This window comes from Aquarana catesbeiana, linkage group LG06, assembly GCF_042186555.1.
Source record: "Aquarana catesbeiana isolate 2022-GZ linkage group LG06, ASM4218655v1, whole genome shotgun sequence".
In the NCBI taxonomy this organism is placed as follows: domain Eukaryota; kingdom Metazoa; phylum Chordata; class Amphibia; order Anura; family Ranidae; genus Aquarana; species Aquarana catesbeiana.
The window spans coordinates 92439258-92453491 of NC_133329.1; the positions used below are offsets into that span (position 1 = coordinate 92439258).

The 14234-nt window shown below is 39.5% G+C and overlaps 1 protein-coding gene across 2 annotated transcripts in view; it reads right to left on the reverse strand.

The window, feature by feature from the left end:
- Nucleotides 1-12646, reverse strand: part of MSLN (mesothelin) — a 105708-nt gene extending 93062 nt beyond the window's left edge. Inside the window, exons 1-5 of one of the 2 annotated variants that reach the window (XM_073636437.1) lie at nucleotides 12544-12646; nucleotides 6286-6353; nucleotides 3623-3660; nucleotides 304-325; nucleotides 188-215 (exon numbers count right to left, since the gene is read on the reverse strand). In XM_073636437.1, the coding sequence (XP_073492538.1) occupies nucleotides 188-215; nucleotides 304-325; nucleotides 3623-3660; nucleotides 6286-6353; nucleotides 12544-12632 (245 nt within the window). In that variant the 5' untranslated portion in view covers nucleotides 12633-12646. Of the gene's footprint in view, nucleotides 1-187; nucleotides 216-303; nucleotides 326-3622; nucleotides 3661-6285; nucleotides 6354-12466; nucleotides 12511-12543 lie in introns of those variants that run through there. The other variant, XM_073636438.1, reaches the window with a different exon arrangement.
- Between the last annotated feature and the right edge of the window lie 1588 nt (nucleotides 12647-14234).

A 14234-nucleotide genomic window follows, 5' to 3' on the forward strand; every position in this document is an offset into this window, starting at 1 on the left:
TGTATAAGTTCTAACAAAATAAAACCAATGCCAACACCTGGTGTGATATTACATTTTTTTTTAAGTGTGAAGGTATTGGAGGCAATTTAAACAGCTAAACAAAAAATACATGAGTGTTAGACAGTTTAATTAAATTTTCCTATGTCTGTACCATGATAATAAGGTAATTAGAAGTGATTAAACTTACCCTGTTATATTAGTGCATATGACTGTTTCTGTAGAAAAAAAAAATATTTAACATAAAGAACTATCTGCAAATATGTAATGCAAGCTACCACAAATAGCTGGTAAAAATAGACTTACCATTGAGAGGACCAGACGGACACTATTGGAATAAATACAGACAATAATATTAAAATATGCCAGCTAGTTAGTTATTTAAAAAATAATATTCACACAGAATTCACAGCATTGAGGTATTATTCTATTTAAATGTATAAATGCAGATATCCTGAAGATACAAATATTCCTCATATTCTGTATAGTATGTTATACTGTAGCTACTATGTTTATAACAGATATTCCTTTTGTTTTATATAGGTATACAGAATCATTAATTAAAAAAATAATAATAATCATTAATAAGCTATAAGCTCATGTACATTCCTTGTGTTCTGGTGCCTGACATCTGGAGACAGAACACAGGAGACATGCTTGCTTGCTGGCAGCACGGGGAAACTGTGAGTCATGGCCCCTTGTGGCTGGAGGCAAAATCATCACAAAGGGCCCAACACCAGAAGAATAACATATTTTCACTTGCCAATGCCACCTGGCTTGGTACTGACTACAGAAACTATTGAGGGAAATAGCATTGAACATTGATTTTCTTCCACAAGCTCTTTTACACACATTACACTTTACACTTGCTTTAGCCCATAGCCATGGAGGGAAGCTGTTGTATACTTTGCGAGGCCTTGCACACCCATGGTCCAGGCTCAGTATATGGGAGGGATTCATTAGGTAGGGGGCCCTAATGTATAGGACTTACTGCTTTGAAGGGTAAACCATACAGCTACCAATCCACTACCTCCAATGAAACCTTCATTACCAGCCACCACCCCTGTATACTTCTCAAGGCCTGTACGCCCATGGTCCAAGCTCAGTCCATAGGAGGGTTCTGTTATGCAGTGGGCCCTAATGTAGAGAACCATCTGCTTAGAGGAGTAGACCATGCAGCCTCTTCTCTCAGGCTGGCTACTCCTCCTTCCCTTACTTCTTGTTCTCCATCATCTTCCCTCAAGGTACATAAAGGTTTACACTCCATTCCCCAATCCCATTCACTGTAGTGCATACTCTCACTCTTACTAGAGTAATTCAGAACAGGCAATTAACTTAACTGAGGATTATTTGTCATACAGTCTTTGGTAGATTCAATAAAGTTATGCAATATGGTACAGCCTCCAATCATAGTGCAACTTTAATTCCCCTTCCAACAAGTGCTGTATTTGGGCTGTGCTCTGGTGCTCATACTTTTAGTTTGCATTTGTTTCCATTCAGTAAGTACGGTAGCTTAACTTCCATAGTATCCCATTTCAGGGTCCCACTGAGGGGTTACACTACTTTCAGTGAAATACTACATCTCCATGTGTATGGTCCTTTCCACTCCTATGACCAGCAACAACTGGCTCACCCCCCTATCAATATATATAAATATATATACACTGTATATACTGTATATATATATCCCCACTACAGAAAGCATCAGTGACCTTAAGGGCCGACAACACAGCATATTAACCCATGAATTACCAGGCATATATAACTTTTGAATACACCACACAGACTATAACATAAGGGCACCTGCCTACAGACTGCTTCAAAGCTATACATTCAACATGTGACAGAACTAAGATGCCTCCAGCCACATCCTTTCCAAACAACTAGAAACATTAAAGGAAACTTGTACTGAGAGAGAGATATGTGGAATGCCATCGCTGACCTCTTTTTTTTAATGCTAGTTGCCTGGTTGTCATGCTGATCCTGCAGCTTCCATACCTTCTGATTCACTGACCCAGAACAAGCATGCAGATTAAGCATTCTGTCTTCACTTTGACCTAACTTGCTACCATAGCCTAATGATCATATTGTTTAGTGGACTGTAGTTGACCCACTTTCTCATTTATGTACATAATGCAATTTACCTCAACCCATTACAATATACTGAGTTAATTTACCATTAACCAGTCTGGTGTTTATTTTCTGGTACTGAACAGCTAGGTGCAATGTATCCTGGTATTCCTATAAAGGTTTGCATTCAACTTGTGTTTAACCAGGTGTGTCAGAGGGCCTGAGGTTGTTCACAGAGTTGAAGCAAAAGAACAGAGAACCCAATCTACCAAGTGGCTCCTGCTGGGGTAGCGCTGCACAAATGCAATGAAATGTCTATGACCCACTGTTGTTCTTTGGTGTGAAGCAAAGCACCTTAACAATGGACATGCATTGCAGTACCAGTGCAACGCAGGGCAATGCGCAAACGTCAGTGTTGCTCGAAATGTTGTGCACAAATTTTGGTCTGGTTTTGGTTTGGCCTGTACTAATGCAACGCAAGTTAACATGCGTACATTTTTACGCACCACAGCAGATCAGGTTGGTGTGAATAGACCCCAAAATGTTGACCCAGTATTAAATGATAAATTAGGTGGGGAAGTGGCTTGCCTTGGGGAGCAACAGAACTGTACAAGAATGGCAGCATAGGCCCCTAGTGAGCTTTGCATTCATTTTACACCCTCAGTCTGCGCAAAAGTAATATTTTAGTTAAAGAGGTTGTAAATCCTCACATATATCCAGTGAAGTGAACAGCCACAGATGATACACAGAGATTAAACAAATCCTCCTACATAAAAAAGTGTAAAAAAAATCCTTCTCCGTCTATTAGTATCACAGAGGAGGGGGTGGAGAAGCTACAGTTACAGTGTGTGAGAGCTGATTGGAGGAAAGGAACACACTCCCTTTCACACATCAGAAGAACTGTGTTGTGAATAGACAAGCTGTCTGCTGAGCTCCCTCCCCGAAACAAATGTTATCTCATATGGGAAAACTTCTCAAAAGTGACTCATGCTGATAACAGAGGAAAGAAGCACCAGAGAAAAACGACACTACGAGCTTTAGAGAGAGATAAGTAAACACTACAGATATATGTGCTTTGCTCAGATTTCATGACTGAGGTTTACAGTCACTTTAAGTTGAGCCTTATGTACTGAGTCAGTCCTGGGCTACTTGGAAGCTCCTCATAATGAGCACAACAGGTGTGCAGACCCTAGAACTTCATGCAGAGATCTCACCAATAAAGTCCTTGAAAGATTTAAGAAACTGTCAGGTTACTAAACTCTCCATTATCTATTCTACCCAAACACTGAAATAAACATTTTGGGTGGAATTATCCTTAAACGCAGTGCAATTTGTAGCAAATATTTCTTTGGATTCTTGTCTATCCCAATCATTATTTCAATACAATGTTCACACATTGCGCACGGATCAGTACTCAGTTCTCTGTCTTATTTTTTTTTTTAATTTTGTCTTGTCATTTTGTATGTTTTTGTTTCTTATTATTACATGTTCCCTTGTTACGTGTTCGCCTAAAATATCTACCGGAAATGCAAGTTTGGAAACAGATAGAACTTACTGTGGCATTGGCAGCAGAAGATAAAGTCACTAAAAGCCCTGAAATTAAAAACAAAAACAATAATTAAACTCACAATAGCCACAGGCAAAGCAACATTCCTTGTCTAAAAATGTGAACAATATAGAAAACAAATGAGTCTGTGGCTGGTTTTCTCACATGTCTTAGAATACCAACTATTTGTCAGAAAAACCAGAAAGATGGGTTTGCACAAAGGAGCCATTTGTATTGCTAAGGGAAACTACCGGACAGTATGTCGTGTAATATGCGAGCTACGTCCTATAAAAACATGGTCACCTGACACTGTGTCCTATAATAAGATAGTCAACTGCCAGTATGTCCTATAATAAGCTGGTCACCTGCCACTATGTCCTATAACAACACTATCACCTGACACTGTGTCCTATAATATGGAAGCCGAGTGACAGTATATCCTATAATAAGATGGTCACCTGACACTATGGGGGTTATTTACTAAAACTGCATGGTGCAAAATCTGGTGCATCTCTGCATATAAACCAATCAGCTTCCAGGTTTTATTGTGAAAGCTTAATTGAAAAAGCTGAAGTAAGAAGCTGATTAGCTACCATGCACAGCTGTACCAGATCCAGAGTGCACCAGTTTTAGTAAATCTCCCCCTTTGTCCTATAATAATGTGGTCACCTGACTGTGGGCTCCATTCACAAAATGAAATCACATGAGATATTTAGGTGTCAGGACACATTTTGCCTAAATATCTCATGCGAACCTGAAACTGTCGATTCACTAGACCGTTTGTGCGGTATTTACCGAAAAGCACTGAAAACGCTTGGTAAATACCATATGGATAGGTGTTAAAATCCACTCACAGAAGGAAATAAATAATTAAATGCATGCGGAAATTAAGTAGTGGTCCAGGCATGCGGTATTTGTGCAATGTGTACCAGTTGTTAAGGACCAGGCAGCCACCATGTCCTTGACAACCGATGAGCCATCAGCTGTCAGCGGGGTTTCCCGCTGGTAGCTGAATCTAAAGAAAAAAATTGCAGACAATATTAAAAAAATGGGAAAAAAAACGCGGTGGAGCATACCAGGCCCTTCGGGTCTGGTATGGATTTTGAGGGGAAATCCATGCCAAAATGTAATAAAAAAGGCACTGGGGCCCCCCAAAATCCACACAGACTCTTATCTGAGCATGCAGCCTGGTAGGTCAGGAAATGGAGGGGAAGAGCAAGTGCCCCCCCCCGAACCACACCAGGCCACATGCCCAAAACATCTTGTCCCCACGTTGATGGGGACAAGGGCCTCTTCCCCACAACCCTGGCCGGTGGTTGTGGGGGTCTGCTGGAATGGGGCTTATCGGAATCTGAAAGCCCCCTTTTACAAGGGGGGCCCGCAGATCCCAACCCCTCCTCTATGTGAATGAGTAAGGGTACATAGTACCCCTGGTCATTCGCCCAAAAAAAATGTGTAGTGTAAAAAAAGAGATTCGTTTTTGACAAGTCCTTTATTTAAAAAATAAATGTCTCCTGGTGTGGATCCATCATCAATTACACAGCCCACCACCAATGCCGACCCAAAAAAAAAAAAAAAAGGTCCACTGGTGGCGAAGGCTTCCGCTGTCCTCAAGCTCCACCATTCGGTAGTTCTTAAATAACTAAGGGGCGGGGGACCCCACGCCATTATGTTTTTTTAATTTTGGTGCGGGGTTCCATTCAAAATCCATACCAGACTCAAAGGGCCTGGTATGCATTGGGGCGGGGGGGCCCCATGCTGTATTTTTTTTCAGATTTTTTTATTGCCGGCAAGTATTTTTTTTAGTTAGCTAATGACTCATTGGACGTTAAGGATGCGGCCGCCGCCTGCTCCTTAACAACGGGTGCACATTCCACAAATACTGCATGCCTGGACCACTACTTGATTTACGCATGCATTTAATTATTTGTTTCCTCCTGTGAAAGGATTTTAATGCCTGGCAATGTAGTATTTACCAAGCGTTTTCATAGTTTTTCGGTAAATACTGCATCGTTTTTCGGTAAATACTGCATCGTTTTTCGGTAAATACTGCATCGTTTTTCGGTAAATACGGTCTAGTGAATTGACAGTTTCAGGATTGCAAGAGATATTTAGACAAAATGTGTCCTAACACCTAAATATCTCATGCGCGTTCATTCTGTGAATGGAGCCCACAGTCTCCAGCAAAGTCTTCAGCATTTTACAGTTCCACGCTCCCTGTCACAGATTGTGTTTCTTGCTGCTGACCGGCCACAGCATCATCCCACACTGTGCTTTGTGAATTGAAAAGTGCAGAGAGGGAAATGGAAGCACAACACCAATACAGCTGTACTTTCTAGGGGCAGCGAAAAACGAAGATGAAATGAGAGTTTTCATCAAACCAAACATCTAGTGCATAAACACCCTTGGCTTTCAAACATATTGGTGTCCAAAAATGCAGGTGCCCAAAGTTGAGCTTTAAGTGCAGCAACTCAAAGATTCAAGTGTGTGTGTGTGTGGGATTCTGAGAAGTATTTCCAGGTAGAGATTTTGGTATCCATTGCAAAGATTCCCCATCCTTCCATTGACTCCATAAGAGATACTGTATGTCTCCTGATCTATTACTGGACTGTTCCTATCCCTTCAGGAATTTTTGGACATTCTGTTATAAGGATGGAATGATTGGAACATACCAATGAAGAGAAGGGATGCTATCCATTTGGTCGGACACTCCATCCTGGTTCTTGCCGATATCAGCTGCCTGTGGACAAAGTACTTAGTGAGATAAGGAATACATTGAATACCCTCTCCTGGTTTATAATAGAAGAAATTCTCAGTTCCAAAGCAACATTACTATGTAATGCTACATCTGATAAAGATTTGAACAGATACCGCTCATGTTATTATGTACTGTTACATTAAATAAAGATCAGGAAAATACAGCAACTTGTAAAACGATCCATGAAAACCAATGAATAAGAAGGACATATCTGCATGAATCCCACTTATCTGAGTTTGTAGCATTACATTTTGTATGCAATGTTTGAAGAAAAATCTACTACCCCTTCCCCTTTCCAGTCTGTAACTGCTACCAAATCCTGTTGAGGAGAACAGCTAGATTATTTAAATTGTAACTAAAGCCAAAACTTTTTTTTTTTTTTTTTAATTTAGAAAGAGTAGGGAAGGGTTAATGACTGCTGTCTGCAGAGATCCAAGCTCTCTATTTGTCCTGTTGTCCATTGTCACCAGAACTGAAATTTAGTGGCAATCCAAAATTTTGAGTTTTAAGAGGATGCCCTGTGAAATGAGTTTCTTTTGTGGTGTGGTGTCTCTTATCGAAACCTTGGATCTGGCACTCTAATAGGCTGGATTCACACATTTTTGCATTGAAAGGTCTGCCTAAAGCATTTCAACAGACCAATAATTGTGCATGCAGCATTATTGGCATTGCGCTACACCACAACATATTGTCCATCGGATGGTGCATTTGGGAAGGTACGTTGGGATCATTGCGGTCCCGGGCACTCGTAAAGCCAGAGCCCGCAAACCCGGAAGGAAGACCAGGTGAGGATGGAAGCCCTCCCAGCGGTGAAAGCACTGTGCTGGAGGACTTTGTTCTAAGGTGTGCAGTGCATACTAGCACATTATGCCATTGCCCTGCAGGGTATTTTTTATTTTTTTTGAAAGCCACTGTAAAAGTTAAAAAAAAAAATATTCCACACAACAACACTATTTATATTTGAGAATTACTCATTTTAGGAAATTATTATCATGAACTAAAATAATAAATGGAATTAAAATATCTCTTGTCTAATGAACTGATTCTCATGTGATAGCCATCAACCAGGCAAACCACATTTTTGGTGAAGTAGGAATGTTCTGTCACAATGAATTTCTGCACTGTCATGGTAGTAGTTGGGGGGGGGGGGTAGTTGTGTGGGTAAGAGGAGGATTGCTTGATTTTATTTTTGTCTGATTGTTTACATGCATTAACAACCAGAGGGATGCATTAACCACTTAAGCCCTGGACCATTTGGCTGGCTAAAGACCAGAGCACTTTTTGCGATTCGGCACTGCGTCGCTTTAACTGACAATTGTGCGGTCGTGCGACGTGGCTCCCAAACAACAAAATTGGCGTCCTTTTTTCCCCACAAATAGAGCTTTCTTTTGGTGGTATTTGATCACCTCTGCGGTTTTTATTTTTTGCACTATAAACAAAAAAGAGCGACAATTTTGAAAAAAAAGCAATATTTTTTACGTGTGACACAACACTGATCACCGCTCCCGATTACAGGGAGCTGTGATCAGAATCAGTGTCACTAAGCAAAACGGGGAAATGCTTGTTTACATCAGCATTTCCCCATTTCTTCCTCTCCGTGAGAAAATCGCGGGTATCCCCGCCAACATTGAGTCCGTGGGACCCGCGATCACACTCACACTTAGGTTTGTTAACTTTTCGTAAAAATAACGACTGTTCGTTATGATGAATTTATCATTATGAGGGGTTCCCACCATCCCTGTGCTGTGCTGACTTCCTCTGATTGGTGAACAAAACACCAGTCACGTTTCTGTTGTAACGGAATCTCGGATTTCCTATAAAATTCGTAAGCATAGAAATTCTCATAGGGTTCCCAACATCCCTGTGCTGAGTTCCCAGGTCTGAGTGTACACTGCTGTGCCCATTATGAGGGGCTCCCACCATCCCTGTGCTGTGCTGACTTCCTGGGTTTTTAACTTTTAGGTTCGTTAACTTTTCGTACGAATGTGCAAATTTCCGGAAATTCGTACGAATTTTCGATTCATATGAAACTAATCGCACATGTCTAAAAGCCACTCACATTGATAAACGAGAGATCGGCAATACACAAGATACAAGCAGCATCACCGCAAGTCGTGTGTGAAGACGTCACAGACCAAACTCCCCCCAACACGTTTCTTCTAAACAGACATCCTAAGGATTTGTGCATTAAACTGGGACGCAGATAAGAAGGTACCACAGGTCCTCCTGTACAGGAGGGGGGTGTATTACTAATGGCTGGGAGGTGAAAAGGCCAAATTGAGCCTAAGCCATGTTTTAGCTGTAGGTACTATTAAAAGGTATTTTTGTCTATTGAGAATTTCAGTTTTAAAAAGAAAGTTTTAAATTGGTCAGCGACATAAAGTTGATGAATATTGATAACCCCAGAATTCTTCCACCGGTGGAAAGCCTTGAAGCTTTGATAGTTCTGGCAACAGCTCATTTACCATGCAGGGGTAAGACTTGAGGGCTTATCAGTGTACAGTATGGGTTTGGACCTTTTCATACATTCCTTATAAGGTGCATGGTGAGAGTAGGGTCTGGTATATAGAGAAGAATCTAAGGAAGTGGATTAAGTTATTTATTTATTTTTTTGAAATTAACCAACATGTTATACTTACCTCCACTGTACAGCACGTTTTGCACAGAGTGACCCCGAACCTGGTCTTCTGGAGTCCCTCTGCGGCTGTCTCGGCTTCCCCCCGCAAGGACTCAACACTTTCATGCGAGCTCCCTCGCATGGTGTTGAGTGCTTGTGGGCGTGCTCCCGTGATACAGCCGGTGGCCATAGCCGCTCACTGTATCACTCGGCCCCGCCCCCCGGCAGGCCGCGTCATTGGATGTGATCAACAGCAGCGCGAGCCAATGGCTGCGCTGCTTTCAATCCATCCACTGTAACCAGTCAACGGCCAGGCTGAGCGATGAAGAGGATGTTGGGAGTGAGCGCAGGACTTTCGAGGGGTCAGGTAAGTAAAATGGGGGGGCTGGGGGGGCCGGTATTGTCAGATGTTTTTTCACCTTAATGCATAGAATGCATTAAGGTGATAAAACTTTTACCTTTAGAACCCCTTTAAGATGGATATTTAAAGTGGTTCTGAAGTAAAAGAAAATGTCTTTACCTTTTCCTCACCCCCCCCCCCCCCCCCAAACACTTATCTGACTCCTGTCACAGATCCAGCGCTGTTCCAGCTGTAGCAACACTTAGATATGTGAGGTTCATTTCGTTATGAATTGAAATTCGGACAGATTTTTCGTTATACTAAAATTCGGATGTATCCGAATTTCCAATTTACAATAGTAACGAATTTAAATGAATCCGATATAATGAAACAAAAACAAAATCCAATAGTTTTCTAATCTAATTCAAATCGTTTTCAAATCAAATAGTTTTCAAATTTGAATAATTTGAATTAGAATTTCTGAAGAGAAAAAAATAGACTAGAATATAAAGGAATAGAATAGAATAGAACAGAAAAAAATAGAATATAAAATAAAGGGATATAATAGAAAATAAAAGAATAGAATAGTAAAGAATAGAGTAAAACAGAACAAAATAGAATAGAAAATAAAAGAGCAGAACACAATAGAATAGAAAACAAAGGAAATGAATAGAATAAAACATTGAATAAAATAAAATAGAAAGAATATAACCATCTTCTGAAATTTGAATTTCAAATAGAGTAAATTTAAATTTGAATACAATAGAAAAGAATAGAATAGAATAGAATAGAACAAATAGAATAAAATAGAAAGCATATAACCTTCTTCCAAAATTCGAATTTTGAATAGAATAAATTCAATTTCAAATAGAACATAGGATTAGAAAGGAATATAATATACAATATAAAAATAGACTAGAAAAGAATAGAATAGAATAGAATAGAATAGAATAGACAATAGAAATAGAAAAGAAAAAATATAACACTATAACCGTTTTCTGAAATTCAAATAAAATAAATTTGAATTCAAATAGAATACAAAAAGATAGAATATATTAGAAAAGAAAAGAATAGAAAAGAAAATAAAAGAATAGAATTAAATAGAAAATAAAAACAATAGAACAGAATGGAATAGAAAGAATATAGCCATCTTCCAAATTTCACATTTTGAATAGAATAAATTCGATTTCGAATGGGATTCACTTTAAATGCAATTTGTTTCAAATTTGGAGGCAATTCAAATGGAATTCGAATTTGATTTGATTCAAATTCAAATAAATGAAACAAATTCCGAAAACAAAATTAAACGAGTTAAACAAATTTAACTAAACTCATTTATGTAAATAATGAATCAAAACTAAACAATTTTTTTCATTCTACACATGTCTAGCACCACTCCTTCTCTTTCTGGTTTCAGTGGAGACACAAGCAGCAGTAACAGCCATAGACTCCTGCTGTTGTCAGTCAAACCCCTGTGAGGAGGGATCGGGGTGTGCCTTACTGGCTCTGTATGTGTCCATGAACTCACACAATATGGCTCTAGAACATGTCCACACAGGTACCCCTTAGCACACGGTTTGCTAAGGGGGAGCGGAGAGTGCCGGAGGGGTATGGGACCGCTCTGTGCAATACAATTGCACAGAGCAAGAAAAAAAAAAAAAAAAAAAATCTTTTTTTATTTCAATAAAAAAAAAAGTTTAGCCTTTACAATCACTTTAAGATTCTTGAATGCTGAAGTGTGTTCTCCGGGTCCCAGCTGGAAATAGGTTGTACTTGGGAGGCTAGTAAGTACAGGTAAGGGTTTGGAGCTGACAGCCAACTCAAATCTTTAGGATATTGTAACATTTCTAGAGATATTCTAATATATTTTTTCCCTCCAAACTAGGTCCCTGCACAAGCCATTGATTTTTTTAAAAATTGTAGGCAGTTTGTCCCTCTAGTTCAATTAAATATATAAAATATATGTGGAACAATACAACAAAAATATACAGTCCAGTCTATCAGCACAAAAGACCTTTTTAAACATTTTATTTTCTACCTCTAAATCAATGCCTATATTCCAAATTAGGTTTTTCCACCAGTTCAGCAAACATTTTGGACTTCAGTGTAATGTTTGTAATTTCTTTACTTTAATTTCATATAGAGAAGAAACTATTCATTTAAATAAAATAACAATTGTTAACATTTTTTGAATCATCATTAAGCTGCTACTCAATTTATAAACTAAGATTTACAATTTGCTACTCAATTTATAAATTAAATTCACAATTTCTAAATTGTTTCAAAAACACCTTTTTTCTTAATGTCAATAAATTAGCCCTGAAACTAATAGAAAAAGTAAATCTGATTTTCAAATGTCAGATAATTTACCTTTACCGCTGACTTTTCATCTAAGAATCATGAGCTCTTAAAATAGAAATATAGAAATAACCAGAGATAACTACATTCTAAGATAAAACAATTAGGATGCTGGCATAAAATGATGACATTCTGATAACTCACATTTCTGAAAAAAATGGAAAATCTATGAGATAAATGTTCGAAATCTCAGTGAGAGTAACTTTTTCTTCCAGTTTAACTAAGAATTATTATTTTTTTCTTTTTTTTAGTTTAAAACATTTAATTTTTCCAGAATGCTTTCTTTTGCCATAGAATAATACCCAAAACTTCTGACTTTTATATCAGAATTCTGAATTCAGAACTATATATTGGCTTTAGCAAGGAACCTAAGCGTTCCTAAAAGCGTACATCTTTAATAACGTAAGTTGGCCTATGAAGAGCATCACTTAAACTACAAATTTTTCACATTAACCAATGGCTAACATGGTACAAGCCTCCATTACTGCTAGATCAGGATCTAAAAAAAAAAAAAATGTTTTAGTTTTCCCTGTGATTTTTCTATAAATGTGATCATAAGCAATACAATTGTACTTTAAAATAGTTAAAGAACAAATCATTTGCAATTCTAATCCAAGTATAATGTGGATTGGATTTTGGTGCAATTTTACAGATTTATTTAATATACTATCTATTTTTAACTTCTAGTGAGTTTTAATGACATATCTGATCTAAAAGTTAAAACAAAAAACTGAAAAACAAACAAAGATAAAGCAAAGATAAAAAAGAAGCAAACTTAACAGATCACTTGGTCTTCTTTTGCTGCAATTGTGTCTATATGATGTGACCCCGGCTTTACACAGAGATTTGATGCTCACCTGTGTCTTGCAGCTGGCAGCTCTTCAGTGTGAGGAAGGGATGTGACAAGAGTTGTATTTAACACTACGTAGGTTGGGTGTGTCTCCATAGTGATAACAAAGATGTAATAGATTTGAACACCTGACTGACCATTCTTGCTTTTACGTGAGGCACAACACATTGGAATGTTACATTGCAGGGTCGTAGGGTTGGTATTTGTGTACAACCTCTAAGGTTTTAGTTATAGGACAAGGTCACTATACTAGAATAACCAGTAATCAAAATGAGTCTAATGCCACATACACACGATCGGACATTCCTACAACAAAATCCATGGTTTCTTTTTTCCGATGGATGTTGGCTTAAATTTGTCTTGCATACACACGGTCGCACAAATGTTGTCAGAAATTCCGATCACCAAGAATGCGGTGACGTACAACACGTACGACGAGCCGAGAAAAATTAAGTTCAATGGCCAGTGCGGCTCTTCTGCTTGATTCCGAGCATGCGTGGAATTTTGTGCATCGGAATTGTGTACACACGATCGGAATTTACGACAACGGATTTTGATGTCGAAAAATTTGAGATCCAGATCTCAAATTTTGTTTGTCGGAAATTCAGACGGAACATGTCCGATGGAGCCTACACATGGTCGGAATTTCCGGCACACACAGGATTTGATTGACAGCACCAGAAGCCAAATGCAGGAAGACAGGAGATAGCCACTACAGACAGGCACAGCACTGGGTCATGTGAGAAGTTAGATAAGTATTAGGCAAAGGGTTGCCATACTGCTACTGTGCTACAGGGACATTTTTTACCTTAACTTCTTCAGATCCGCGCTATAGCCAAATGACGGCTACAGCGCTGACCTACTTTGCCGGGAGTACATCAATAGACGCCCTCCTGTGCCCGAGCGGCCTGTGCGCCCCCTGCAGGGCGCGCGCGGCGCGCTCTGTGATCAACCAGTTTATGAGACTCCATACCACGTGATCAGCTGTCAGCCAATGACAGTTGATCATGTGATGTAACCAGAGCCGGTGATCGGCTGTTTTTTCTCCTCACACTGATAGCGTGAGGAGAAAAAAAAAACGATCACAGGTGGCTCTCAGAGGGACATCGGTCCCAATCAAGGAGAGCTCCCGCCAGCTCATCTGTGCCCACCTGTGCCACCTGCCAGTGCCAGCTACCAGTGCCCACCAGCGCCACCTACCAGTGCCCACCAGCGCCACCCATCAGTGCCACCTATCAGTGCCCACAGTGCCAACTATCAGTATCACCAATCAGTGCCTCATCAACAGTGCTGTCTATCAGTATGACCTCCCAGTGCCCATCAGTGTCACCTACCAGTGCCCATCAGTGCCCATCAGTGCCACCTATCAGTGCTCATCAGTGCCATCTATTAGTGGTACCTATCAGTAACATCAGTGCCCTTCAGTGCCCATCAGTGCCACCCATCAGTGCCACCCATCAGGGCCATCTTATCAGTGGCCCATCAGTGCCGAATTATCTGTGCCCATCAGTACTGCCTTATCTGTCCCCATCAGTGCCGCCTTATCTGTGCCTATCAGTGCCCATCAGTGCCTCCTCATCAGCGCACATCAATGATGGAGAAAAATTACCTGTTTGCAAAATTTTATAACAAACTATGAAACGTGATTTTATTTTTCAAAATTTTCCATCTCTTTTTGTTTGTTAAGCAAAAAATAAA